The sequence below is a fragment of the Callithrix jacchus genome, chromosome 7 (genome assembly GCF_049354715.1).
Source record: "Callithrix jacchus isolate 240 chromosome 7, calJac240_pri, whole genome shotgun sequence".
In the NCBI taxonomy this organism is placed as follows: domain Eukaryota; kingdom Metazoa; phylum Chordata; class Mammalia; order Primates; family Cebidae; genus Callithrix; species Callithrix jacchus.
The window spans coordinates 19,105,463-19,132,197 of record NC_133508.1 but is presented as its reverse complement, the minus strand read 5'-3'; the positions used below and the strand labels follow the sequence as shown (position 1 = coordinate 19,132,197).

General features: G+C 40.7%; 1 protein-coding gene across 7 annotated transcripts in view; it reads right to left on the bottom strand.

The window, feature by feature from the left end:
- CACNB2 (calcium voltage-gated channel auxiliary subunit beta 2) overlaps positions 1–26,735 on the bottom strand; it is a 402,304-nt gene that overhangs the window by 240,793 nt on the left and 134,776 nt on the right. Inside the window, exon 1 of one of the 7 annotated variants that reach the window (XM_017974087.4) lies at positions 5,913–6,803. The exons of the other annotated variants lie outside the window; for them this stretch is intronic. Coding sequence (XP_017829576.3) covers positions 5,913–5,993 — 81 coding nt within the window. The 5' untranslated portion in view covers positions 5,994–6,803. Of the gene's footprint in view, positions 1–5,912; positions 6,804–26,735 lie in introns of those variants that run through there. 7 annotated transcript variants of the gene reach the window in all.

The following is a 26,735-nucleotide window of genomic DNA, read 5'->3' as shown; positions in this document are numbered from 1 at the left end:
AGGGTTTCACCATGTTGGTCAGACTGGTCTCAAACTCCTGACCTCAGGTGATCCACCCGCCTCGGCCTCCCAAAGTTCTGGGATTACAGGCATGAGCCACCATGCCAGGCCAAAAGGAGCAAATGATTTTAACAAATTACTTGCATGTTGTGGCACTACAATATGCACTTTCTACATGTTGTTTTAAAAATACTCCTAAGGGTAAAGCTGTATTTCTTCATTTTACAGATGAATGACATAAACCTTAGTGGTTAATAATCTGTCCAAAGTCAACAACTACTGGCAAAATCAGGATTTAAACTCAGAATCTGTCCACCGCACATACTTTCCCACTGCAGTACATTGTCCGCAACGGTCTGAATGTTGCGGTCTGAGAATAATTTCGTCTCTAGGATCAGAAATGAGAAAGAGGAAAGACGCAGAAACGGGCCAGGTGGCAGGCTGACTACAAGCGCACACTTCTTAATGCTTTATGGCTGGTTAGTGACTATTCATTTCCATTGAAGGCACCTGGTGCAATCTCTCAGGTTTTCCTAGACATAGAGTTAATCATCTATTAAAAATACATACATACATATATATGCTTATTTATTTATTGGAGAAGAAAATACTTTCTCAATATATGAGTGTCTGGAAAAATCTTCATGGGTGTGAGCCTGAGTAAATAACGTATCTATATCAAAAGACACATTACGATTTCCTGTCAATTGTGAGTAAAGTTTAAAAAATTAAAATCTTCAGTGATGTTTGAAAAAGTTCAGTAAACCTTTTTACTGGGAAGACAGGAGAGTAACAACAGGGAGCTATTTCTGATGACAGTAGCAAACATTCAGAGAATAAAAAGAAAAACATAAAATCGGATATTTCTAGAAACTGTTATTGTCGGAAAGACCAGTAATCTAGACACTGCAGGGAAACTTGCATATCAAACGAGGCAAAAGACACAAGAATAGAGCTCTGACAAAGTCATAACTTAAAGCCATTTGGTTTGGAAAAAATTCATCAAGACAGGTACAGTGATCACAGAAGGTAAACACACACACACACACACACACACACACACACACGTGATTTCTGACAACTTGAGAGAGACTTCCATGTGAAAATAATTTTCAATGACCAAGGAAAGGTGATGGCCTCCTGTCCCTGGAAGTCCCCTTTCCTTTTCCACTTCAAAAATGAGTCAATGTCTCATCATCTATGAAGTACGTTTAATTGTCACATTACTCTTTTAGCCAATTTCTAGTAACATCTAATTTTATAATAACATGCACACACTTAATGTATTTGCTAGGAGTATCTCAATCAAGAAATAGAAAGCCAACCCCAAAGTTCTGAGTTCTTATTTAATCTCTAGCATTCTTTGCTATGTGAATGAAAGTCACTCATTTATGGCCTTTCCAGTTTCCCCTCATTTTCTTAAATAAATGGTATTAGAGGCCAGGTGCGGTGGCTCATGCTTGTAATCCCAGCACTTTGGGAGGCCGATGCAGGCAAATCACAAGGTCAGGAGTTTGAGACCAGCCTGGCCAACATGGCGAAACCCCATCTCTACTAAAAATACAAAAAATTAGCTGTGTGTAGTGGCAGGCACCTGTAATCCCAGCTACTCAGGAGGCTGAGGCAGGAGAATCGCTTGAATCTGGGAGGCAGAGGTTGCAGTGAGCCAAGATCATGCCACTGCACTCCAGCCTGGGCAACAGAGTGAGACTCCATCTCAAAATAAATAAATAAACATTAATAAATAAATGGTATTAACGTCTTATGGTACACAATAAAAAAAATTAAGAACAACCAAGGAAATATACCATACACAGGTAATCATCATTATATGTAAGACCATGGATTTGGAATGCTGGAGGTTCAGTGTGATTGATTTCAGCTCTTGAGAATTAAAAGAACAGCAAGGGAGCTTGCCCAGTGTCAGGATCCTAAGCGGAGTCTGTCATTTTTGTGTTGCCAAGGCAAAGTGACTTTTCAACACAACCAGTTAGTGTGGTATAAAGTCAGGGCTACAGCCGTAAGGGGTCCATGCAGTTGTCATGAACAAGTGGCAGCAGGATCATGTCTTAAAAAACAGATTTCAGGAATAATTAAAAAATTTTTTCTGAGATAGCCTTGTACTGTTGCCTGGGCTAGAGCACAATGGTGCGATCTCGGCTCACTGCAACCTCCGCCTCCCGGGTTCATGTGATTCTCCTGCCTCAGCCTCCCAAGAAGCTCGGATTACAGGCACACACTACCACACCTGGCTAATTTTTTTTGTGTTTTTAGTAGTGATGGGGTTTCACTACATTAGCCAGACTGGTCTTGAACTCCTCACCTTGCGATCTGCCTGCCTTGACCTCCCAAAGTGCTGGGATTACAGGTGTGAGCCACCGTGCCCAGCCAGGAAGGGTTTTTATAGTCAAATAATAAATGGAGATTCCACAATAAAGTTCGGAATTGTGTACTATTTTCTAACAAAAAGCATGCATTATTATCGGAAGTGCTATGTCCCATTCATCTGTATCCTTAAATCCCCCCATTTAAAACTATCTTTAATATTAAATTTCTTTTAACTTCTCTTATTCTAAAAACACCATAAAGCTCATTTGTAAAACTGCCGCAATATCAGTAAAAAATAAAAATAACAAAATTCTCAACTCTTGAGGGCTAGTGATGAAGCTTGAATGAGCTGGGGTGATAAGATGGGCTCCTGCTATGCTCTGTCCTCTCTTTTCTGTCACCCGTAACCTTCACTGGCAGGTGCTGGTGTGCACCTTCGTATGAGGTTCCCACATGTCACAATTCTCTGGAGATTTGAACAGCAGGATTGAGGCCTGTCTTGAAATCCCCCGTGAAAGAACTACTCATGGTATGTAAATACATACAAGAGACATAGGAAACTGAAAGAATGCCACTACGCTTTGGCCATATTAGCCTTCCTGCCATTCCTCACTTACGGGCAGGCTCCTGCCTTTGCATCTGAGCATTTTTCCTTTGCGGAGAATGCTTGAGTCCCACATTTCCCCATGGCTGACTCTCTACCTTCTTCCAGTCTCTGCTCAAATAAGTTTGACAGACCAATTGGCAATACCACCTCTCAACTCCTGGCACTTCCTAACCCCTTCCCTGTTCTATTTTACTCACCATCTGATGCACTACTTATGTATTTGCTTTTTTCTTTCTCCCTTCCATAGAAGGTAAGCTCTATGACGTTGGGGATTTTCAAGGATCGTTTTCACTGCTGTGACCTCGGTAACTAGAGTATCACAGAAGGGGCACTCAATGGATATTTGTTGAATGACTGTCCATCCCTGGTATCAGGCTGATATGATCATCTTCAGCACATCTCAGAGAAAACGGTGGTTGCTATCATCTTTTCCACTGCACAGACAGGGACACTGTCAAGCACAGTTTAACCAGTTGCCTGGATACCATGCTGACCAGGCGTGAACAGGAGAAAGAAGGCAGCGATCCACTCTGGGGCTTGTGGTGTTCCGCAAGATGTGTTATGTGTACCACATGGAGTGAAGCAGGTCTCGGAAACATGCTGGAGGAGCCAGGGAGGAAGAGTGACATGACCTTCTCTCATCATTGGGAAGTTTACTATGTGGTGAAAGAGACAAGAGGAATCATTTTATTCCCTCCTGAACTCAAGTCTAAGTAAATGTCCAAATGGAAAGTGACCAATGATTGCAAAAGCAGGAAGACCAGATACATGTCACTTCCCATAGCCAAAATATGAAGAGAAATGTCATTAATACCTAAAATGACCACGACTGGTGAAAATCGAAGCAATGATCAACATTTCAAAGTCTCTCTCAGTGCCTTAAAGTCAAAATAAGGAATTTTATCATAGTCATTAACATGAATGACTGGATCACTGCATAGCCAGCACACACCAACCGAAGGGCTGTATCCCTGTCACGTGGCAGTTATGAAACTGAAAACTTGACTTTCAACAAACCCCGCTACTGAGGCATTTCCTAAGAGTGTGGGACACACAGTGAAATGTTTAACCCAAGGAAACAAAACTACTCTGACTCTCTTGAAATAAGTGCTTCTAAATTTTTAGCCAACAACTTGAACTTTTCAAAAAATATTAGCATAATTGAGTATGAAGTAAACCTAACCCAAGGGCAGTCTGAGCTTAATGTTTCAAGTTTTTGCTTTCGTGGTAGAAACACGCCATTAGGCAAGCACTACTTTGAGAGAATTAATCTTTTAGGAGGATTAATCAGATGAAGGAAGGGATGTACTTTTGAAACTACTCCTTTAATATTTGAGTGCTAGCAGAAAGTAGCAAACTCCCATCTGGGCATCAGAACTAGCCCTTGGACCCACCCGTATAGGGAGGGAAAGAAACTGACCAGTTAGGCCAAAGGTCCCTGAATCATATCTCTTGGTTTTACTAAGCAGAAGTGAAGAATCGACAGTAACAATAATATCAAGACAGAATGTATCTATTTTTAAAAATGAATTAACTTCAAAAAGTTTGTCAATTTTTCTGAAATAATTTTGAGAGTTGTATTTCAAAAAAGCTCTTTTAATTAAGTACTGTTAAAGAATAACTGTCTATAACAGAAAAAAAAAACCAACAAACATTTTTAGACAAATACTGTGCTACTTCATATAAAATAAGAATAACCTAATTGGTGAATTTCAAATTAAGGTAGTAAAGTTATTTCTTGACCCAAAAGATGGAATTATTTATTTTTCCTATAATATCTTAAGGAAGACATAATCATAATCTAATAATAAATTCTATTATGAGTATGGTTGAGGTTGCATGGGCTAGTGATGGCCAAAACTTTGGTGTTTAGACACAAAACTTTGTGTAGAGAATAGAAAGGAATCCATTTTAATGTATCAAGCTCACTTAACATGATAGCCGGAAACTAAAGCCCTGTTTCTTAAGAGTTTACAGATTGTTCTCATTATTCTGAGTTCAATCTGGTATGTTTTGTGTTTTTGGTAGGAAATTGCACTGAAACAAAAAACATATATGTATATGTATTTTTTTTTTCTTTTTTGAGACGTAGTCTCTCTCTGTTGCCCAGGCTGGAGTACAGCAGCATGATCTTGGCTCACTACAACTTCCGTCTTCTGGGTTCAAGCGATTCTTCTGCCTCAGCCTCCCGAGTAGCTGAGACTACAGGTGCCTGCCACCAAACCTGGCTAATTTTTGTATTTTTAGTAGAATGGAGTTTCACCATATTTGCCAGGCTGGTCTCGAACACCTGACCTCGTGATCTGCCTACCCTGGCCTCCCAAAGTGCTAGGATGACAGGCATGAGCCACCGTGCCCAGCCACCTTGAAACAATATTGAGGAGTCATTTGATTAGGATTAACATGCTATTGTTATTACTGAAATGTTAAACTTTAACTACACATGTCTATCATTGATTTAGGGAAATTACTTAGATATGTAAAATTGAGAAAAAGCTATGCTATCTTGTTTCCAAGAAAAAAAAAAAGGAACATCCCAACAATATCATTGAATAATGAAAACTGCATATTCCACCCTTAACATTCGACTTACCCCCCAAAAAGAAATCTAGACTATCTTTATTGAACCAGAAGTTTTGCAGGTGAAAACATATAAAATAATAACCCTGACCTTGTATGAATGCATTTTGAACTCTGTATGTGTATGCAAAGGTGAAGCAAACCCAGAAGCCTAAAAATGACAAAACAAACTTGAGTGTTTACATGACTTCTAGTTCATATTTTAGCAAGCACGCCACCATGACTTTGCCGAAGGATTTCTAACACTTACAAAGATATTTATATGCTTTTCTAAGACAAGTGCTTTCTGAAGGTTTTCCAGATACTCTTACAACATGAAACAACTAGATGTTCTTAAAGCATGTTTTTCAGCTTAAAAAATATATTTTTAAGAGATATTAAATCATCATCTACTTACCCAGGAGACATTTTTGCCCTTAGGTGATTTTGGCATGGCAGCATACAGTAATGAAGCCGTCCACAATAGCTTCACCAGCATGGAAAATCCAATGGAGTATATTCCAAATGTCTTTGTTACCCAAATGCAAAAAGTTCTCTGGTTTGCCAGACAAAGGTATCATAAGTAACAGCGAAAGTAACCTTCCCGTAGCCCATCTTCCTTGTGTGCATGAAGCATGTGAACACGCACATCACAGACTGCTACTGTAATCACACAGTCTATAGAGGCAGAACCTGCACCATGCTATCTTCTGTAGAGCCACAATATCCAAAGTGGAGTAGTCCCTTAAAAAAATTAAAACTTGAGTCCACGTGGAAATGTCCAAAATCACAGAGGTGTTCCTCTCCCAGCTGTTCAATTACAATTCCCAAAGACTCTCCCAGCTCTAATCAGAAGCTTGGTAGCTACCACTTACAACTACTCTTAAGAAAAATAATGAGAGCAAGGAGCAGGTAGGAGCCCTTGTAGATTAGCTGCTGTTGGCATCCATTTTAGGAGGCACTAGTGCTGCTCAGAGGATAAAGATAATTCAGGGCTCAGTTTCAATAAATAATACATAGTCTCAGGTACAATGAATACCTGTAAGTACCTTCTGCGCAGCCTCAGCACGTAGGTTATTGCTCTCCCTGCAGCCCCAGAAGCTCACTGTGCACCTGTTGTTGATGAAACCGCTCTGTGAAAGGCTGGTATCCTAACAACCGGGGACATTTGTGCATAAGGTAAGAAAAATAGAAGCCCCAAAGGGGAGCAAATTAGAAGCCCCAGATGGAAGATCAAGGCTAGAAATCAGTGCTGATGCTCCGCCCTTTGTTCCTGCGCCCTTGCGTTCCTCTCCTTTTACCTCCTGTCAATCTAGATTAACAGCGCAGATCCAGGCTAAATTTTGCTACTATCAGTAGTGATTAGTGTGAGTTGATGAAATCGGATTATACAGGCAGACCTCTGCCTTCCCCCTCAGCAAGCAACACCGTGTGATTAGAAAGCCTGCTGTCCTTCTCTTCACTGGACTGAAGCATTCTGGAAGGTTCTGCTGGAGGGAATATGCTACCAAGAAAACATTTGGCCACTAGAAGCAGCTCAGAAACAAATAGAAGTGGAAGGAACCATCTATTTCAGTTTTTACTTTTTCTTCCAAATTCTTATGTTCTTTTAGATCGAAAGGTCAATTACTACAGAAGAAATACATGTTATTATTTTATTTCATTGAGATTTTTATTCCCTAGCAGGATGGTCACTTGGATCAAGAGATTGAGATGATGGAAGGTAACAGAGTGGGGAGGAAACGGGGTGTCATATTTCCTGAGTTTCTATTATATGCACAAAGAAATTTACATATGCCCAGTCTCAAGCAATCACAGAAATAGGTATTAACATTTTAAAGAAAAGAAGGAAGATCAGGCTCACCGGCTCATGCCTATAACCCCAGCATTTCGGGAGGCCAAGGCAGGTGGATTACTTGAGGTCAGGGGTTCAAGACCATCTTGGCCAACACAGTGAAACCCCATCTCTACTAAAATTACAAAAATTAGCCAGGCATGCTGGCATGCACCTATAGTCTCAGCTCCTCAGGAGGCTGAGGCAAAAACAAACAAACACACAACAACGACAAAAGCAAAAACAAAACACCCACAAAACTTTATAGAGAAGGAAATGAAGACATAGAGATGTCATATACCTCTCCGAAAAGATCTATTAAGTCAAAGCAATGCTTTTTAGACTCCTCTCTCACTGAAATCAAATGGCATCTGGATTTTTTTCTTTCAGTCCCTTTCAACCTACTCTAAAAGAATTGCTCATCTATATATTTTTAAAGGACCATATGTTGCCCTTATGTGTCTAAGAATTCTTTGGAATTATGGTTCCTACTTATTTTAAAAATAATAAGGTTTCAGGACTCCTCAGAAAATATATTTTGGAGTAAAATTTTATAAAGAATAAAACAACTTAAGGGGGTCACACAGCTAACCACATGAGTATCCGTGCTGTTAGCACGGGCTTAAGCCACTGATGACTCTGTGCTATCCACCCAGTAAGTACAGTCAATTATAATAGCTCCCATTTGCTGAAAATGTTCTTTGCGGTATTTTACATTTTTTAAAAATCTTACTCAAAATGAAGACAACTTCATGAGACTAATTTTGAATGACTTTTAGTATCTTTTTTTTTTTTTTTTTGCGGAGAGGGTAGAGGCAGTATTAACCAGCATAAAACTTGGGCCGGGTATGGTGGCTCACTCCTGTAATCCCAGCACTTTGGGAGGCCGAGGTGGGTGGATCATGAGGTCAGGAGTTCGAGACCTGTCTGAGCAACATGGTGAAACCCCCATCTGTGCTAAAGATACAAAAATCAGCTGGGTGTGGTGGTGTACACCTGTAATCCCAGCTACTCAGGAAGCTGAGGCAGGAGACTCACTTGAACCCGGGAGGTGGAGGTTGCAGTGACCCAAGATTGTGCCACTGCACTCCAGCCTGGGCAACAGAGGAAGACTCTGTTTCAAAAAAAAACAAAAAAACAAAAAAAACCCCCCAAAAAAACAAAAGTAAAACCCGTTATCACAACTAAAGTTGCAGATATTAATGAAATCTTTAATCAGTTCAAAATCAGAAGAAAAAATTAAAATAGACACAAAAGTGGAGACAAAATTTTGTATCTTACTTTTATTTACCTATTTATTTTGAGACGGAGTCTTGCTCTGTTGCCCAGGCTGGAGTGCAGTGGTATGATCTTAGCTCACTGTAACCTCCGCCTTCTGGGTTCAAGCGATTCTCCCACCTCAACTTCCTCAGTAGCTGGGACTACAGATGTGCGCTGCCACGACTGGCTAATTTTTGTATTTTTAGCAGAGACGGGGTTTCACCGTGTTGACCAGGCTGGTCTCAAACTCCTAACCTGAAGTGATCTGTCCACCTCGGCCTCCCAAAATGCTGGGTTTACAAGTGTGAGGCACCATGCCTGGCTGAGAAAAGAATTTTTTAAATAAAAGAGTGCCTTGATTCTGAGTCTACTGGGTATCCATGTGTGTGCATGTCAATCTGATTTGCTGCATTTTGCTATAGGTGTCTAAAGACTAGGTTTTTTCTCCTCAGGGAATACGGTACTCATGGTTGTTCAATAACTCTTGTTGACTAATTGGTTACAGTTCCATTATGAAATTTAAAACAGTATTTTGAATATAATTTTCAGTTAAAATTTTCGGCAATACTGCTAAAAATGAATAAAGCAATTTGCTTTGACTAATGAATGCAAGGGATAACTTATTTGTACTTTTTACATTTCAGAGTTCTTAAAAATCATAAAGGGGGCCAGGCGCAGTGGCTCATGCCTGTAATCCCAGCACTTTGGGAGGCCGAGGCAGGTGGATCACGAGGTCAAGAGATCAAGACCATCCTGGTCAACATGGTGAAACCCCATCTCTGCTAAAAATACAAAAAAAAATTTAAGCTGGGCATGGTGGCGTGTGCCTGTAATCCCAGCTACTCAGGAGGCTGAGAATTGCCTGAACCCAGGAGGCGAAGGTTGCAGTGAGCCGAGATCGCGCCATTGCACTCCAGCCTCGGTAACAAGAGCGAAAGTCCATCTCAAAAAAAAAAAAAAAAAAATCATAAAGGGATATCCAGCACAAACACAGTGTGTTACAAGAGAGTTGTATGAATGTAAGACCAGACCAGGTAACGCTGGACAAATTTAACTGTAGAAATATTTAGTTTCAAAGTACACCTGAATTTGTATTCCTCTGAATCATGATGTTCTGATGTCGACCCCACACAAAGCTGTGTTGAAATTCCAGGCCTTAGGACCTCAGAATGTGGCCTGATTTAGAAATTAAGGTCTTTACAGAGATAATCGGGTTCAAATGAGGTCACTAGGGTGGGCCTTAATCCAATACGACTGGTGTCCTTATAAGAGAGGAAACTTGACACAGAGATAGACCTGTACAGAGGGAGGATGATGTAAAGATAGAGAGAAGACAGCACGTGATTGGAGTGATGCCTCTGGGAGCTGAGGATTGCCAGGATTGTCAGCAAACACCAGAAGCTGGAACAAGCAAGGGAGAATCCTCCCCTACAACTGTCAGCAACAGCATGGCCCTATCGACACCTCTGCATTTTCTTTCTTTCTTTTCTTTTTCTTTTTTGAGATAGGGTCTCACTCTGTCACCCAGGCTGGAGTACAGTGGCATGATCTTAGCTGACTGTAGGCTCAACCTCTTGGGCTCAAGCAATCCTCCTACCTCAGCCCCTCAAGCAGCTGAGACAACAAGGGCATGCCACCACGACCAGCTGATTTTTATATTTTTTATGGGAACGGAGTTTTGCTATGTCTCCTAGGCTATTCGTAAACTCCTGGGCTCAGGTGATCTGCCCTGACCTCCCAAAGTGCTGGGATTACAGGTGTCAGCCACCGTGCCTGGCTTGTTTTTGGATTTCCAGGCTCCAGAACTGTGAGAGAGTGAATTTCTGTTGCCTTAAACCACTCCATTTTTTTGGTCCTTTTGTTATAGCAGCCTTAGCTAATACAGATATCAAATCACTAACTTTCCTTTCTCCTTTTCTGTGACTCTTTGGAGTATTCTAAGCTCCTTTCATTAATTCCACTGTAAAATGATAAAGGTAAAAACGTCAGAATTCGTATTTGTGACTTGACTGTTTTTTTTTTTTTTTTTTTTTGAGACAAAGTCTTGCTCTGCTGGCCAGGCTGGAGTGCAATGATGTAATCTCAGCTCACTGCAACCTCTGCCTCCCAGATTTAAACAATTCTCATGCCTCAGCCTCCTGAGTAGCTGGGATTACAGCCACACACCACCACGCCTGGTTAATTTTTTTATTTTTAGTAGAGACAGGGTTTCACCATCTTGGCCAGTCCAGTCTTGAATTCCTGACCTCTACTGATCCACCCACCTTGGCCTCCCAAAGTGCTGAGATTACAAGCATGAGCCACCACGTCCAGCTGACTTGATTTTTAAAGTATGCCTATGTTAGTTTTATGTATTTTCCTTGACTTTTAACTTATTCATGGACTGTCTGCATATTTTATTTATTAGGTCTCCTTAACTCGGAGATCTTGGACCCCATGGGGTCTATTAATAGGTAGGGTCATGAACTTGAATGTGAACAAATTTTCACCTTTATTTTCAGTAACTTCTGACTGAAAATTAGCATTGCTTTAAACTATGAATACTAGCGACAAGCCACAGCGGTATTAGCAGTACCTAGTAATGTCAGCAATAGAAATCACAGACATTTTCCCATCTGATTACAACAGCTTCACATCTACCACAATTCCAATCTTATGTCCATCTTCCAGCTAATTATACACACTGAATTATTAGGGAGAATTGCAATTTGCTAATAAGTTACATGGAAAATGTATAAAAACATTAAGACTGTTTGACGATGGATGATTAGATAGATAGATAACATGATAAAACAAGTGTAAGTCATGCCAATGGGAGGATCTAGGCAGTGAGTATTCTGGTATTCTTTGCGGGATCAACTTTGCTGCATGTTTAAAAATGTTCACACTAAGATGTTACAAAATACTAGAAAATTATGTTTATTGGTACTTCAAAATTATGAGAATTGTGCCCACCATTAGTATTATTTAATGTATTAATAGATGTGCACATATTGCTACACCACAGATTTGGTTTTTAAAATATTTCAAGAACTGTGCTCTTTTATGATTAGTTTCTTTTGTGATTCTACAAATTTCCTATTATTCATTTAAAAATAAAAGACTTCCATAGGCTTCACCAGACTACAAAAGGGTTGACAATACAGTTAAGAATTTCATCTGTAAGTTTATGATTTAAAAACTAATGAAAGCAGTATTATTCCACGAAGCTATTTGAAAGGATGAAGTTTATGGCATGTCAAAAGTAAAAAACTGAGACTTCAAAATGTCAAGTAACAACCATGAAAAAAATTAAAACCTTGCTTATATTTAAGACATAATTATATTTTATACCAGTTATCAACTTCTGTGTAACAAACTCTCCCAAAACTTAACAGGTTCAAACAGCAACATATTATCTTATGGTTCCGTGGATTTATTGAGCTCAGCTGGGCAGTTTTACTTGGGGACTCTGATAGGGTAACAGTCAGATAGCTGCTGGGGCCACCCTGTGAGGGCTTATTCAAGCCTTGGCTGACCATCTTAGCTGGACATCCAAGATGGCTCACTCACGTGGCTGACAGTAGCGATGGCCGTCAGCTGGTAGCTCAGATGGGGATGGTGACCACAGGAAAACATGTGACCTGTGTGTGTGGTTTGAGTTTCTCACAGCTTGTTATCTGGGTTCCAAGAGGTAGCATCCCAAGAACAAGTATTCCAAGAAACCCTAAGGAGCTGCAAAGCTTCTCACCTAACCCTGAAAGTCACATGGCATTACTTCCACCGTGTTAGACCTGCCACAGGTGAATCATAGGCTCAACCCAGATTCAGAGAAGGACTGTACAAAGACAGGAATACAGGGTGTGTGGCTCATGCACTGGCAGAGGGGCATTTCTGGAGACCAGCTGTACCACATCCATAAAACTACCATACGTATTGAGGAAAAGGACTGCACATAACCTGGATTTGATGAGCACAGAACTGATGACTGCTGGCCTTTCTCACTTATGTTTGCAATACATTTTGCTCATTTCTCAAAGAGCCCCAGCTGAATTCATTTCCCATTGAATTTCTTATGTTGGCCTTGGATAAGTAAAAATGGGGCCAAGTCTGTGGTTTAGTACTCCCTAGTTCCCTATTATCTCTAAAAGCTCAATCATTCTCATCGAGTTCCTTCACCCAGAATGGTCTTTTTTTGTAGATAAGAAATGCATTCTATATAGTTTTTGTTTTTATACCCTTCCCATTTCTAGGACCAAGCATACTGCCTCATACACAGCAGTGCCCCCAAAATAATCTAACAATTTTCATCATCGTAAAAATCAGATGCACAAAGCTATCCTGGCTCTTGGAAGTGGGCTGGAGGAATAAACAGAAGTTGTCATCAGTATGCACTCACCACAAAGAATATGCAAACCCTTCTGTGACTAGTTTCTGGGGACACAATGGGAGAAAGTTTTGTTCCTTCATAGATTCAGCATCCTCCTTTGAGTGCACATGTTTCCAATAAAGGAGCTGATTTTTATTGTGTCCAACCAGGTATATTCCATCAATCAAGGATATTTTAGCATCTATGAATTGATCTTTTAGTGGAATAAAAATGGAAAACAGATAAACTAGGTGATACAGTTTGGCTGTGTCCCCACCCAAATCTCATCTTGAATTGTGGCTCCCACAATTCCCACGTGTTGTGGGAAGGACTGGGGGAGGTAATTCAATCATGGGGATGGGTCTTTCCCTGCTGTTCTCAAGACAGTGAGTAAGTCTCATTAAACCTGAAGGTTTTTACAGGGCATTTCCCTGCACAAGTTCTCTCTTTGCCTGTTACCACCCATATAAGATGTGACTTTGCTCTTCCTTGCTTTCTGCCATGATTGTGAGGCCTCCCAACCATGTGGAGCTAGGAGTCAATTAAGCAACTTCTTTCCTTTCTAAATGACCCAGTCTTAGGTCTGCCTTCATCAGCAGTGTGAAAATGGACTACTACACTAGGTGAATGAACAAGGTAGACAATAACATAAAAAAAACACACTTAAAAAAATAACTCCTTGTGCAGTCAATATATGCCTTTTGGGATCTCTGTTTCCCAACAAATCCAGTACTCATATTTGCCAGAAGAGTGCTCAGCATTCTATAAAACATTATCACACTGGTTGAGTAACACTTCCCAACAATAGTACAAGCAGGTACTATTACTCTTTCCATCTTATGGGAAATGGAGACCGAGAGAGTTTAAGTGAATACTTGTAAAGCCCAGCTTTGACCGTTTCCCAGGCTGGTCTATCTTTCTGCTATGACAAGGGCAGCCACCCAGAACTCACACACGGGGCAGACTCAAACAGATGTGCAGTAGACACCTCTGTGGCTCTGCATCACATTCTGTGAACCCACCTCTGAACACAGCCACAGCTGCCGCATCCTCTGTTCTACCTCAGCCTAAGCGATGGGACTCTCCACTTTGCCCCACAGTTTTATGACTTGCCAACATCCATTCTTTCCACCAGCAAGCCCAGAAATGTGGGGGATTGACTGGCCCTAGAGACAACTCTCAATGAATGGGGGACAGAAGCTGGTGAACAAATACTCTCCAGTGCCATCCTTAAAGTGGACAATTCCACAAGGCTTTGGTACATTTTCTGGGGGGCCTGATGGAATCTAGACCCCTTATGTCCACAACCTTAATAATGTTCCCCCCCAACTTTTTTTTTTTTTTTTTTGAGACGGAGTTTTGCTCTTGCTACCCAGGCTGGAGTGCAATGGTGCTATCTCAGCTCACCGCAACCTCCACCTCCTGGGTTCAGGCAATTCTCCTGCCTCAGCCTCCCGAGTAGCTGGGACTATAGCTGCACACCACAACATCCAGCTAATTTTTTGTATTTTTAGTAGAGACATGGTTTTGCCATGTTGGTTAGGCTGGTCTTGAACTCCTGACCTCAGAGGATCCACCTGCCTCAGCCTCCCAAAGTGCTATAATGTTCCCTTACATTGGCATTTCCTCCTCTTGTCTCCCAGAAACAACCATCCCAAGACATTACCTACACTAAGTCCTTGCCTCAGACTGTGATTTTTGGGAATGAGGTTTGATATTATTGGGCACACACAACAGTAAACAGTACCCCACCATTCCGTGGAGAGAATGGAATCGATGCTCCCAATCTGTGTGCGTTTCTTCTGCAAATTCACAACAGGAGTCCCTACAGAAAAAGGTCCTTGGAGATTACTAAGTAGCTGCAGTGTTCACATTCAGCCTTGTTAGTTACCTTCCTAATTAGACTGTGATTCCCTTGAGGGTAAAGTGGTTTGACTTTCAGTGTTGTTTTTCACACAGCTCCTAAATGGATGCCAAGCATTTAACGGGTGCTCCATTAGTACATGCTGATTAACAAAGTGAAAGGCTCATCATCTTGAGTGTGACCTCTTTTTGTTCTAGCTTATTAAAAAGCAAGCAGCATCTTCCCTAGTGTATTTTCCCTGGGCAATTTTCTCTGCTTAAGCCATGCTTTATCCTAATCTTCAACTGTCCAGCACTAATGAGTATTATTTTGTTTGAACGTGTCTACACCAAATAATCAGATACTCAAAGAGAGATGGAGTAAGAATGGTGGAAGGAGCGTAGATTTCAAGTCAGATGGCATAGGGTTGAATTCAGACACCGCAACCTACAAAATATGGAAACCCCGGCAAAGCAATTCGCCTTATTGAAGATGTTTCCTCATCTGTGTACAGGCATTAGTGATCCCTGCCTCGGAGGGCTTTTGTGAACAGTGAATGAAATCACGTGCAAAGCATGTAGTACAGTAAAGCACACAGTGGTTCATACCCAGGATCTTTCCTGCCCCTGGGCCTCTGCTTGGTCCTTACGATGTACCTTTTGTGTGATTAATACATCAATACATAAAGAGATTAGATTTCTCTTTTCTAAGGGAAAGGTCATTAACTGTCATTTTTCTTTTATGTGGCTGAAGCCAAAATCAAGTAAGATCATGCATGTGAAAGTTACTTGACATTTGTAAAGGTAATGACAGGTAGTGGAGACAATGAACATAGGGCTGCCATGTACAGTTGTGCATTCTGCACACTGCTCAAAAGCCTGGGCCAAAGGATGAGTTAGAGGTGAAATAATGAGAGGCTACATCCTCCTTATGAGAGTACATTTTTCTAATTTTCCCACTCAAAGAGAGTACCTATGTATAGTATATACAGAGGAGCCACAGTGACTGAGAGAGGGGTTAAGTGTATGAATTCAAGAGCAGACTTTAGGACCACACTCATTGGGTTCAAACCTTGGCTTGGGCATCCTTGGACACAGCACCCCTGTGCCTCAATTTTGTCATCTACAAAATAAAAGGTTTTCATAGTGCTCACAGGTTATAAGTATTGCATGAATATATGTAAAGCACTTAGGATAGTACCTGCTAAATAGTGATTGCTCAACAAACACTCATAGTTAATTTTTATAATTTTTATTCTCGTAAATGTAACTTATAGACCCAATGAAGCCATGTGTGTCAGTTATAGTGAAACAACACACAGAAGTAATAATTCAAAGTAGAAGTTATTCTACTTTGAGCAAGTGACCACCAGAATTTATTCTCTTAGGTGTAAAATTTTTATTTTTTATTTATTTGCTTTTTGAGGTAGAGTCTCACTCTTTTGCTCAGACTGGAGTGTAGTGGCATGATCTCGGCTCACTTCAACCTCCACCTCCAAGGTTCAAGTGATTCTCCTGCCTCAGCCTCCCGAGTGGCTGGGATTACAGGCACGTGCCACCATGCCGACTAATTCTGTATTTTTAGTAGAGACGGGGTTTCACCATGTTAGCCAGGCTGGTCTCGAACTCCTGACCTCAAGTGATCTGCCTGCCTTGGCCTGCCAAAGTGCTGGGATTACAGGCATGAGCCACCACACCTGGCTCTTAGGTAGAAAATTGTTTTGTTTAGTTCAAGCCAGGCTTTTGGTACCAATGACTTTGAAGAACTCTGTGTTTGGTTTAAACCAAGCTGAGTATTTCTAACCGGTTGCCTAAAACTGTCAATACAACATGATACTTATGGTAATTTCTCTTTTGATGATTTAGTAACTAAATGTTGACCCTTGTTGGATTATAAACTCTTCAAGGGCAAAAACTATTCGTCATTTTAGAATATATTACTCTGGCATATTATATGCAAGAAAATGCTGGCTAAAATAATAATACAAATGTCTGCCAAGTGAACTTCAAAGACACATCCCAGTAGAATATGCTGCAGTGACAGAGCCCAGAGATGAGAAAGACATGAATAATGTTATAAAGGATGGTTTCCTTGGCCAGGGTCTAACCACAGGCTCCTTCCCCCTTGGTGGGAGTCATCAACAATGCCTTGGCATTTTTCTTAAGAGTTACAAAGCCATTTCCTGGCACTTCCTGACTGTGATCATTGGGGAAATGTAGGGGAAAAAAGGGAATGGGGAGATCAGGGAGGGAGGGGCTCTCTGAACTTCTTCCAGGAAGAAAAGAACCATTTGTTTTACCAGTTCTGGGACAGATTTCAAAAAGACAGCCAGATCCTTTCAGATTTGATTAATTTGGCCAACCAACGAAATTGAAATGTCCTTGATAAGAAAAGGGTGAAGGAATGTATAGAAGAAGAATTCAGGAGATTTCCAATATGCTTAATTTCAAACCAAAACATACTACAGATTTTTTTTTTTTTTTTTTGAGACAAGATCTCTCTCTGTTGTCCAGGCTGGAGTGAAGTGGCATAACCATGGCTCACTGCAGCCTCGACCTCCTGGGCTCAAGCAATCCTCCCACCTCTGAAGTAGCTGGAACTATAGGCACACGCCACCAGGCCTGGCTAATTTTTATGTTTTTTCTGTAGAGGAGGGGTCTCACGTTGCCCAGGCTGGTGTAGAACTCCTTGACTGCAGTGATACACCCGCCTCTGCCCCGCAACATACTGGGAAAACAGGTGTGGTGGCTGCGCCTGGCCTAGAGCTTTTTTGAAAAAACTATTTTCAGGGAGCAATTAACCCAAAATAGGTTGTGAAAAGCAGAATGACTATCTTTGTCATACCCACTTTTTAAAAAATCTCTATTTCCCTTATTGCAAATAAAATGTTAGTCTAAATAAAGCATGTTTTATCAATAAAATAGAAAAAGAATCATCATATTTATGTCTTGTTTTCTTTTTCTTGTCTCAATAGCCCCTGTCACTGTGACTTTTCTCATCTCTGATCATCTCACCTGGGGAACATACAAGACTGGTCTTCCTGACAGTCTCCATTCAAATCCAATCACCTACATTGCCAGAAGACTTTCTGGAGTGCCTCTTCCCACCTCAGTGCAGACTCATGATCATGATGAGGACTGTTCCTTATTACTCACCACATCAAGTCTTTTCTGGGTAGAGACAGGGTCTCAATATGTTACTCAGGATGGTGTCAAACTCCTGGACTCGAGCTATCCTTCTGCCGTGGCCTCCCAAAGTGCTGGGATTATAGGTGTGAGCCACCGTGCTCAGCCACCACCTCAAGTCATAAGCCAAATCCCGCATTTCTCTCATCATGAGGTATGCATAGCAGTAATATAATTAGGCTTAAAGTTAATCTACATAGTAGCAGCAATATTAAGGACAATCTTTTCCTTCTAACTTGATTTACTGGAACACAAATCTTTATCCATTAGCTGAAAAATATCCATTTCTGTATAGTACCTAGGTTACTCAAATCCAAGATTTGAACCAAAATATAAGTATAATTAATCACATCAGGCTATGGCTGGTTATAGGAAACTGGCTCCCAAATTCCCATACACGATCTGCCTAAGTGAGGATAACAGATTGACTCAGGAATCAAAAGCAATCAATTCAAAGAAAAAAAAAAAAAGGAAAAAATTAAAGAGATGTCTCATTCTAGCTGCTACACTACGAGTTCCTTACAGGAGAGGATTATTTGATTCATTTTTATTTTTAATTTATTTATTATTTTTTGAGACAGATTCTCTCATGCTCTGTCACCCAGAATGGAGCATAGCGACGCAATCTTGGCTCACTGCAAGGTCTATCTCTGGAGTTCAAGCAATTCTTCTGCCTCAGCCTTTGAGTAGCTGTGATGACAGGCACATGCCACCACGCCTGGCTAATTTTTGTACTTTTAGTAGAGACAGTGTTTCACCACATTGGTCAGGCTGGTTCAAACTCCTGACCTTGTGATGTGCCTGCCTTGGCCTCTCAAAGTGTTGGGATTACAGGCGTGAGCCACCATGCTCAGTCTGATTCATCTTTACATCCCCCAAGAAAAACATGGTATCTGAGACATGGTAGGCACAAAATAAATATTGAATAAATGAATAAATGTAGACATTGCTAAGCTGAAGATGAAGTATGTCTCACTTCCTAATTCATGAGATATGTTTGCATTACCATTTGTGCTTTAGAAACCTCCGCATATATATTTCCTCTTTATGTTGATTTATCATGTCACATCATTTAAAGTTATGCTAACATTTAGTGCTCACTCCCTTTTGTCTCCTTGGTTGATCACATTTTTTCCGAGGTGTGTTAGAGTTTGGGCCATTCAGTGGAAAAGAACAGAGATCACTGAAGTCCCCACAAGTGGGAGGGCCTTAAAGGATACACACTTGTGGCAACTCAGAAAAGCCCGATCATAAGACGTGAGGAAAACCAGAGGCAACTTCCGATCTTCACTCTGATGTTCTGCCATGAACACAACCTTCTTTCTATAAAGAGTGTCACCTTTATAGGCCACTCTTCCTGCAAGCTCTACGGTCTGCACCCTGTGACACCTGGATGACTCTCTCCCTTTCCCATGCAGATTCCTTATCGCATGACTTCCACTGCCTCACGGGATTCTTTACTCAAAATTTGGCTTGCCATGACTTGCCATGACATTTTTCTTCTAAGAGACAAGGTCTCACTCCATCCCTCAGGCTGGAATGCAGTGGCATGAACATGGCTCACTGCAGCCTCGACCTCCCAGGCTCAAGTGATCCTCCCACCTCAGCCTCCCAAGTAGCTGGGACTACAGATGCATGCCACCACACCGGACTAATAATTCTTTAGTGGAGATGGGGGTTTCGTTATGTTGCCCTGTCTGGTCTTGAACTCATGGCCTCAAAAGATCCTCCTGCAAGGCTGGGTGTGGTGGCTCACACCTATAATCCTAGCGCTTTGGGAGGCTGAGGTAGGTGGATTGCCTGAGGTCAGGAGTTCAAGACACAGGCGAAACCCCGTCTCTACTAAAAATACAAAAATTAGCTGAGCGTGGTGGCACATGCCTATAATCCCAGCTACTTGGGAGGCGGAGGCAGGAAATCACTTGAACCCGGGAGGCGGAGATTGCAGTGAGCCAAGATTGCATCACTTCATTCCACTCCAACCTGGACAAAAAAGTGAAATACTGTCTCAAAGAAAAAAAAATCCTCCAACCTTGGCCTCCCAAAGCTCTGGGATTACAGAGCTGAATGCGTACCTTGTATCCAACCCTCCATGATTCTAATTCTCATACATGGTCATTTTTCAGCTCTTGCTCCACTGCTAACTGATTCTGTGAATTCTCCATTCAAATTCCTAAGTCTAAGTGCTCAACTGAATGCATTTTGGCTGCTTGTTTGTGGGCTGAGGGTGCTGTCCATGTAGTTTGTATATACAGAGCTGCCATTTGGCAGTGACTGTGAATTGAGCAGCTTCATGTAGCAGAAGGCTGTAGGCTAGCAAGTACATGATTGACATTTCCAGTAAGGCTGGTCAAATCATCCACTTTTTTTTTTTTTTTCTCGAAACAGAGTCTCACTCTGTTGCCCAGGATGGAGTGCAGTGGCATGATCTCAGCTCACTGCAATCTCTGCCTCCCAGGTTCAAGTGATCCTCCTGCCTCAGCCTCCTGAGTAGCTGCAACTACAGGCGCCCACCACCACATCCGGTTAATTTTTGTATTTTTAGTAGAAATGGGGTTTCACCATATTAGCCAGGCTGATCTCGAACTCCTGACCTTGTGACCCACACCTGCCTCAGCCTCCCAAAGTGTTGGGATTATAGATATCAGTCACCACGTCTGGCAATCATCTACTTCATAATGTTGCTTATTCTATTTCACTCTTTGCTTCTAAGTTGCGTTTATCATGAAATTGTCTGAGATCATCACTTTTGCCCGAAGTCCGTAACAGTTCTAATCTTTTATACTATGTGAAACTGAAAATTCTACATGGTACAGAGATGCCCTGTATTTATTGATTAGTTATTTGAGATTATTATAAAATATGTGTTAAGGCTTTGACTTGTTAAAATGTACGAAAGATAGACACAGAATAAAGAAAATTTAACCAGAAATTCCTCATCAAATCTGAACAAAGTTTCACCACTCTGGTGGTTATTAAGTCAGTATTTTGGAATCAGAGAAATTGGTTCAAATTACTAATAACAACTGGCAGTAAAGTCCTACTTCAAAATGTAAAATCTTGAGCTTACCTGGTCTTCACAGTAATTAAGAATCCATGAATAAAACATGTTTTGTGTTATTCCATGCAGTTTACAAAAAGCCAAGCCATTATTTAACATGAAAATTTTAAAACCATGACCAGTTGCATGGGTGAATACAATCCAATTTTATTTTCTTCATGACTCCATTTACTTAATACAAAACATTTTTTTTAGAAAGATATATTTCCTTTTTATTTTTTAAAGTCTTCAACTTTTAAATTACGTTCAGGGGTACATGTGCAGGACGTGCCATCGTGGTGTGCTGCACAGATCATCCCATTACTTAGGTTTTAAGCTCAGCATCCACCAGCTAGTCTTCCTGATGCTTAATATGAGACTAATGTTCTGTGCAGACTCTTCCAACAGCTCCTAGAAGCTAATATTCACAACCAGGTTTGTCTGTAGTCTCTTGTATCTATTCCCTTATGAAGCTAACCTTTCCCCTTCATGAAGTTGGCATTAACAAGATAAAGCTGGGAAATGAGTTTGGAAAGCTAGTATTTAGATGGCACAACAGTACTTAAATCTGACCCTCAGAAGCCTGGCAGTAAACTAAAGTCTATAGCCAGAAATCAAATCACAGGGGAAACTAAGAGAACTCTGAGCTCCTGCCATTTTCTCCAGATAGCAACGGAGCACATCTGTCAGGGTGAAATCCTGGCTGACTTAATGACTGCACAAAATGCCATGAGAAACACCTGTCTCATCAAGGACGAAAAAGGTAAACACAGGGTCAGGGTTGGTGGTTCACACCTGTATTCCCAGCACTTTGGGAGGCCAAGGTAGGTGGATCATCTGACGTCAGGAGTTCAAGACCAGCTGGCCAACATGGTGAAACCCCGTCTCTACTAAAAGTACAAAAATCAGCCAGGCACAGTGGCTGATGTGTGTAATCCTAGCTACTCAGGAGGCTGAGGCAGGAGAATTGCCATTACACTCCAGCCTGGGCAACAAGAGAGAAACTAAAAAAAAAAAAATCAAGTCATAAAATGCCAGCTTTCATCTCCTTTCTTTTTTATGGATTAGAATCCAAATCAGTGTCTTTTAAAAGAGTATTCTTTAATCTGATTGTACTGTCAATCATGGCTCAAGAGTTAAGTTTATGGGAAAAAAATAAAGCTGTGCATTAAGAAATCATACAGAGGGAAAAAATGAAAACTCAGAAAAGTACCCTCCAGCTTTTTCCCTTTGAAGCCGAGATTCATTTTAAAATTTTAAGTGTTTTTTGGTGTGTAGAAATAAGAATCCTATCATTTAAAAATATGCTTTAAAATGCTTTAAAATGATTATAAGCATGTTGTAATTATAGTTTAGAAATGAAATTTCTATGAAATTGGTGCTTTGAGGAGGACTGACCAAGGGTTATTTTAAATAATACATTTTTAAAGCCATAAGACTTTAAATTAAGTGAAGGTCTGCACTATATAAGAAAAAAATTGTGTATTTCTTTTAAAAAATATTTATAACCCTGAAGGAAGAGAGGTCCTGACATAGAGAAGCTCTGGCCCTCTCTTCACTCATCTTTAATCAAACAAAAATTCAGAGGCAAACCTTGCTTAGGGCACTTACATACAAGGTGAGAAATTCTAGGGTCTTTCTGTACTGCTGCCACATTCAGATTGGAGAAGCCACATTCAGATTGGAGAAGCCACATTCAGATTGGAGAAGCAGGCATTCAGATTGGAGAAGCCACATTCAGATTGGAGAAGCCACATTCAGATTGGAGAAGCAGGCATTCAGATTGGAGAAGCCACATTCACATTGGAGAAGCCACATTCACATTGGAGAAGCCACATTCACATTGGAGAAGCCACATTCACATTGGAGAAGCCGGCATTCAGGAGGAAGCTGAGGAACCTTCTTGTACAAGCTTAAGTCGCTTTTTAAGATCTTTTCAGTGTCCTTTCAGATAAAAGCGAGTGTCGAGGGGTGCTGAGAGTCACTCATAGTTTGAACAATTTGTAAAATATTTTTTTTCTTTCTACTGCAGGTAACTTCTCTCTTTTTTTTTTTTTATGTCTGGACTGGCATTTCTTTTCATCAAAATAAGTAGTCAGATTGATTTATTTTACCCAAATTCACCTCATACAAAGGAAGTTGCCAACAGAGTACACAATGTAGTTCACTATACACAGGACATCCTCCTTCTGCAGCATCCATTATGATTTCACAGTTAAAGGTTAGTAGGACCCCCCCAAGGAGTGGAACTTTCTGGAAAAACAAACTCCAAATTCTATCTTTCCTTCTAGATATTCATCGGAACTGTGTCTGTTCAGACCCGTGGTTCCAACAAGAAGAAATTCTAACAACAAGAAGAAATACATGATATGAACTGGATCTAGAAGTAGAAGCTGCACCTTGCAAGGAATTAAAGAGCATATGGTATTTCGTTTTAGTTATTTCATAAATATGTTCTTCAAAGTGTTGCCCAGTCCATTCTGCTAACTTCTACCATAATTCAGTATTATAATTCAATAAGTTGCCAATACTTACTGAATATCTGTGTAAAATCTTTATTGCCATGACTACTTAAATTAATTCAAATATTGAGTCCCTACTCTGAAAGTTTTTGCTGGGTACAAATCCTACTGGAAAGGCAATTCTGTATTTTGAATTCTGGATGTCTCCTCATAAACTCCATCACCATTAGCTACCATTTCCATAATCCCCATTTATGTAATGAGAAACATCAGCGTTGCTAAGCTTAAATATGTTAATTCTTCACTTTCTAAGCTTTCGCCACAGGAGAGCATGGTTCATTTTTTAAAATGGTATCATTAGGTTCTATGTAGGTGCAAAAAATATCTGTGGCTTTTATCTGCCCAGGATTCCCAACCCCCACCCCCCCTTTTTTTTTTTCCCAGAAAACAGCACTTGGGTTTTTCCCCAGGGAAATCTTCCTCTCCCTCCACTGCCTGCAGGCTTGGTGAGAGAGCCAGTCAAGTTGCCCTCCCCTCTCCTGGCCTGGGGAGATCAAGCCAGGTCACTCTGATCCTCTCTGCTAGGAACTTGAACCTGGAGACACTTGACACCAGTTGACTTGAGGTGAGCTGACTCACCTCAAAAGATGGACTCCGAAGAGCCCTGCCGCAGTTCCCAATACTGAAATTCTCAGAGCAGTCCTAACCTCCAGATTTCCTTCCATAGCTCTACTATTGGCCAGTAGCCCTCAAACGATAATGATACACACTGAAGTCATACTGAGAGATTATTAAACATTAAATTATCAAGATCTATCCCTGAGACTCAGAGTCCATGGGTCGAGGATGGTTTCCAGGGATCTGCATTTTTTTTTTGGAAAAACATCCCCGATAATCCTAATGCTAGTGACCCAAAGGACATACTAAGAAGCTGTATTGGTCCCTTCTCATGCTGCTAAAAAAAGACATACCTGAAACTGGGTAATTTATAAAAGAAAGAGGTTTAATGAATTTATAGCTCCTCATGGCTGGGGAGGCCTCACAATCAATGGCAGAAGGCAAAGGAAGAGCAAAGGCACGTCTTACATGGTGACAGGCAAGAGGGCTGGTGCAGAGGAGCTCCCCTTTATAAAACCATCCTCATTTTAAGATCTCAGGAGACTTATTCACTAACAGGAGAACAGCATGGGAAAAATCTGCCCCCATGATTCAATTACCTCCCACCTGGTCCTTCCCATGACTCGTGGGGATTATTATACTTCAAGGTAAAATTTGGGTGGAGACACAGAGCCAAACCCTATCAGAAGCATTACTACAAACCTCCAATGAATTTCTTCTTTTAAATTAGTAAGAGGTGATTTGTATCATGTATCACCAAATTATATTATCTACCCTCACTAAAGTTTTGGAAGATATTTATGAATACAGAGGCATAGAATTTTGGGGGAGAGGAAGGGAGGGATTCCAGATCTTCCAAGCAGATTCTTTCAGCTCACCCTTCCTTAACTAGGAGGGTTGAAAGTCATTAAGAAGCCTCTGTTCCTATTAAGACCATATCCCACTCATCTGTGTAGAAGAAAAGGTTGTGATCCACTCTTTTGAGCAGCTATCTCATTGTTTCATAATATCTTATCTGCTCCAAAGAAACAACTGATTCAGCCAATAATGAAACTACCGTAGAGAAGTCAATGGGACCTTTCTGGGGAAGCTTCACAGACTGGCTGAAAACATTACCAGAAAAAAAGAAAGGAAGAAAGAAAAAAGATGGTAAGAGATGGAACTTGCCACAGAACCCTTGTCTCTTTCTCTCTCTATTCAAGTTTACGGTTTGGAAATCAGGGTGAGTTACATAAATGATTTATTCCTTTGATGTTAGGGAGGAGAATGGTGACCTGCTCATCACAAAAGTACAAGGAAGAAAAAAAACCCAGTAAACAAAAAATAAAGCTACTTCTGATGATTCAAACAGATGAGAACTGGCTGTTATCTCAATGTAATACCAAGGAAGAGAACAAACACAGGAGTCTGGCTCAATGGGAAACAGATCTATTCAGCTGAAAGGTCAGCTGGCAATGAAAGCCTCTAAACCAACAACACAAAAGGCTGCTTCAGAGAAAGGCTACCTGCCTGTGCTGCAACCAGGGGAAGGGAGGAGGAGGGACACATCTCCTAAAATAGGAGCTGCCTTCTTTATATATGGTAAAGATGTTAGGGAAGATGGCCATTAAAGCCTTTAACTCAAGGCTTTAAATAATCTGATGGTGTTTTTATTTTTAAAAGGCTGTGCTTGATGATACGTTTTTTGTTTTTAAACATATTAACTTTTTAAACATATTATTACTCTTGTAACTGATGCTTTAAAACAAAGTTAGTTTGTGGGTTTTAGTCAATTTCATGCTTTCAATCAGTACTCAGATCTCTTCTGCACTTCAGCAGGTCCTAGCTGCTTCTTGCTTTAAATCCTCAAAAGAAATAAAGAATATCATCTAAATCAGGAAAAGAGGCCAAAAGAGGGAATGATTACATAGTTTCAAACTCTAGCAACCAAATTTCTCTTCCATTTTATGCATTTGACCAGACCAAGGAACATTTATACCATCACAAAGCTGTGTGTATGTGTGTTTATACACACAAGTATATAGTGAATTTCACATATATCACATACATCAATGAAGTATCTGGGGGGAGCTTCATATACTCACTGAGATTATTCCCCCAAAATGACATACTATAATGACAATAGGAATAAAGGAGTAGTAGTGAAAAAGTAAATAGTTAATATTTCCCCAGCATTATGTATATATGCATTCAACAATTACATCTTGAGTGTCTGTGAGAGACCAGGCATTCTTGCTGGGCAACGGATACAACAACAACAAAGGAATGAAAGAGATTTCGGTCCAAAAGCGGGCAGACAACTAAAGGGATAATTAGGAGAAGGCAGGGTGTGTGTTACTACACGGGAAAAGCAAGGATACCTAACCAAGACTATGGAGGCGTACAGGCAAAAGAAAGATGGTTCTTGGGCAACTGTATGAAATTCAATGCCACTGGGACTTCAGAGGATGAAGCTGCTGAGAGTTGAGGCTGAGGAGACAAACAGTGGCTTGATCAAGAAGTGTCTCATAGCAATATTGCTCAGATTGCACTCATATTCTCAGAAAATGGGAACCAACTGGGGGCTTTAAGCAGAGAAATACCATGATTGCTTTTGAGAAAAATCACAATGGGAGTTCCAACGTGGAGAATGGACGCTGGAGGATGAAGAC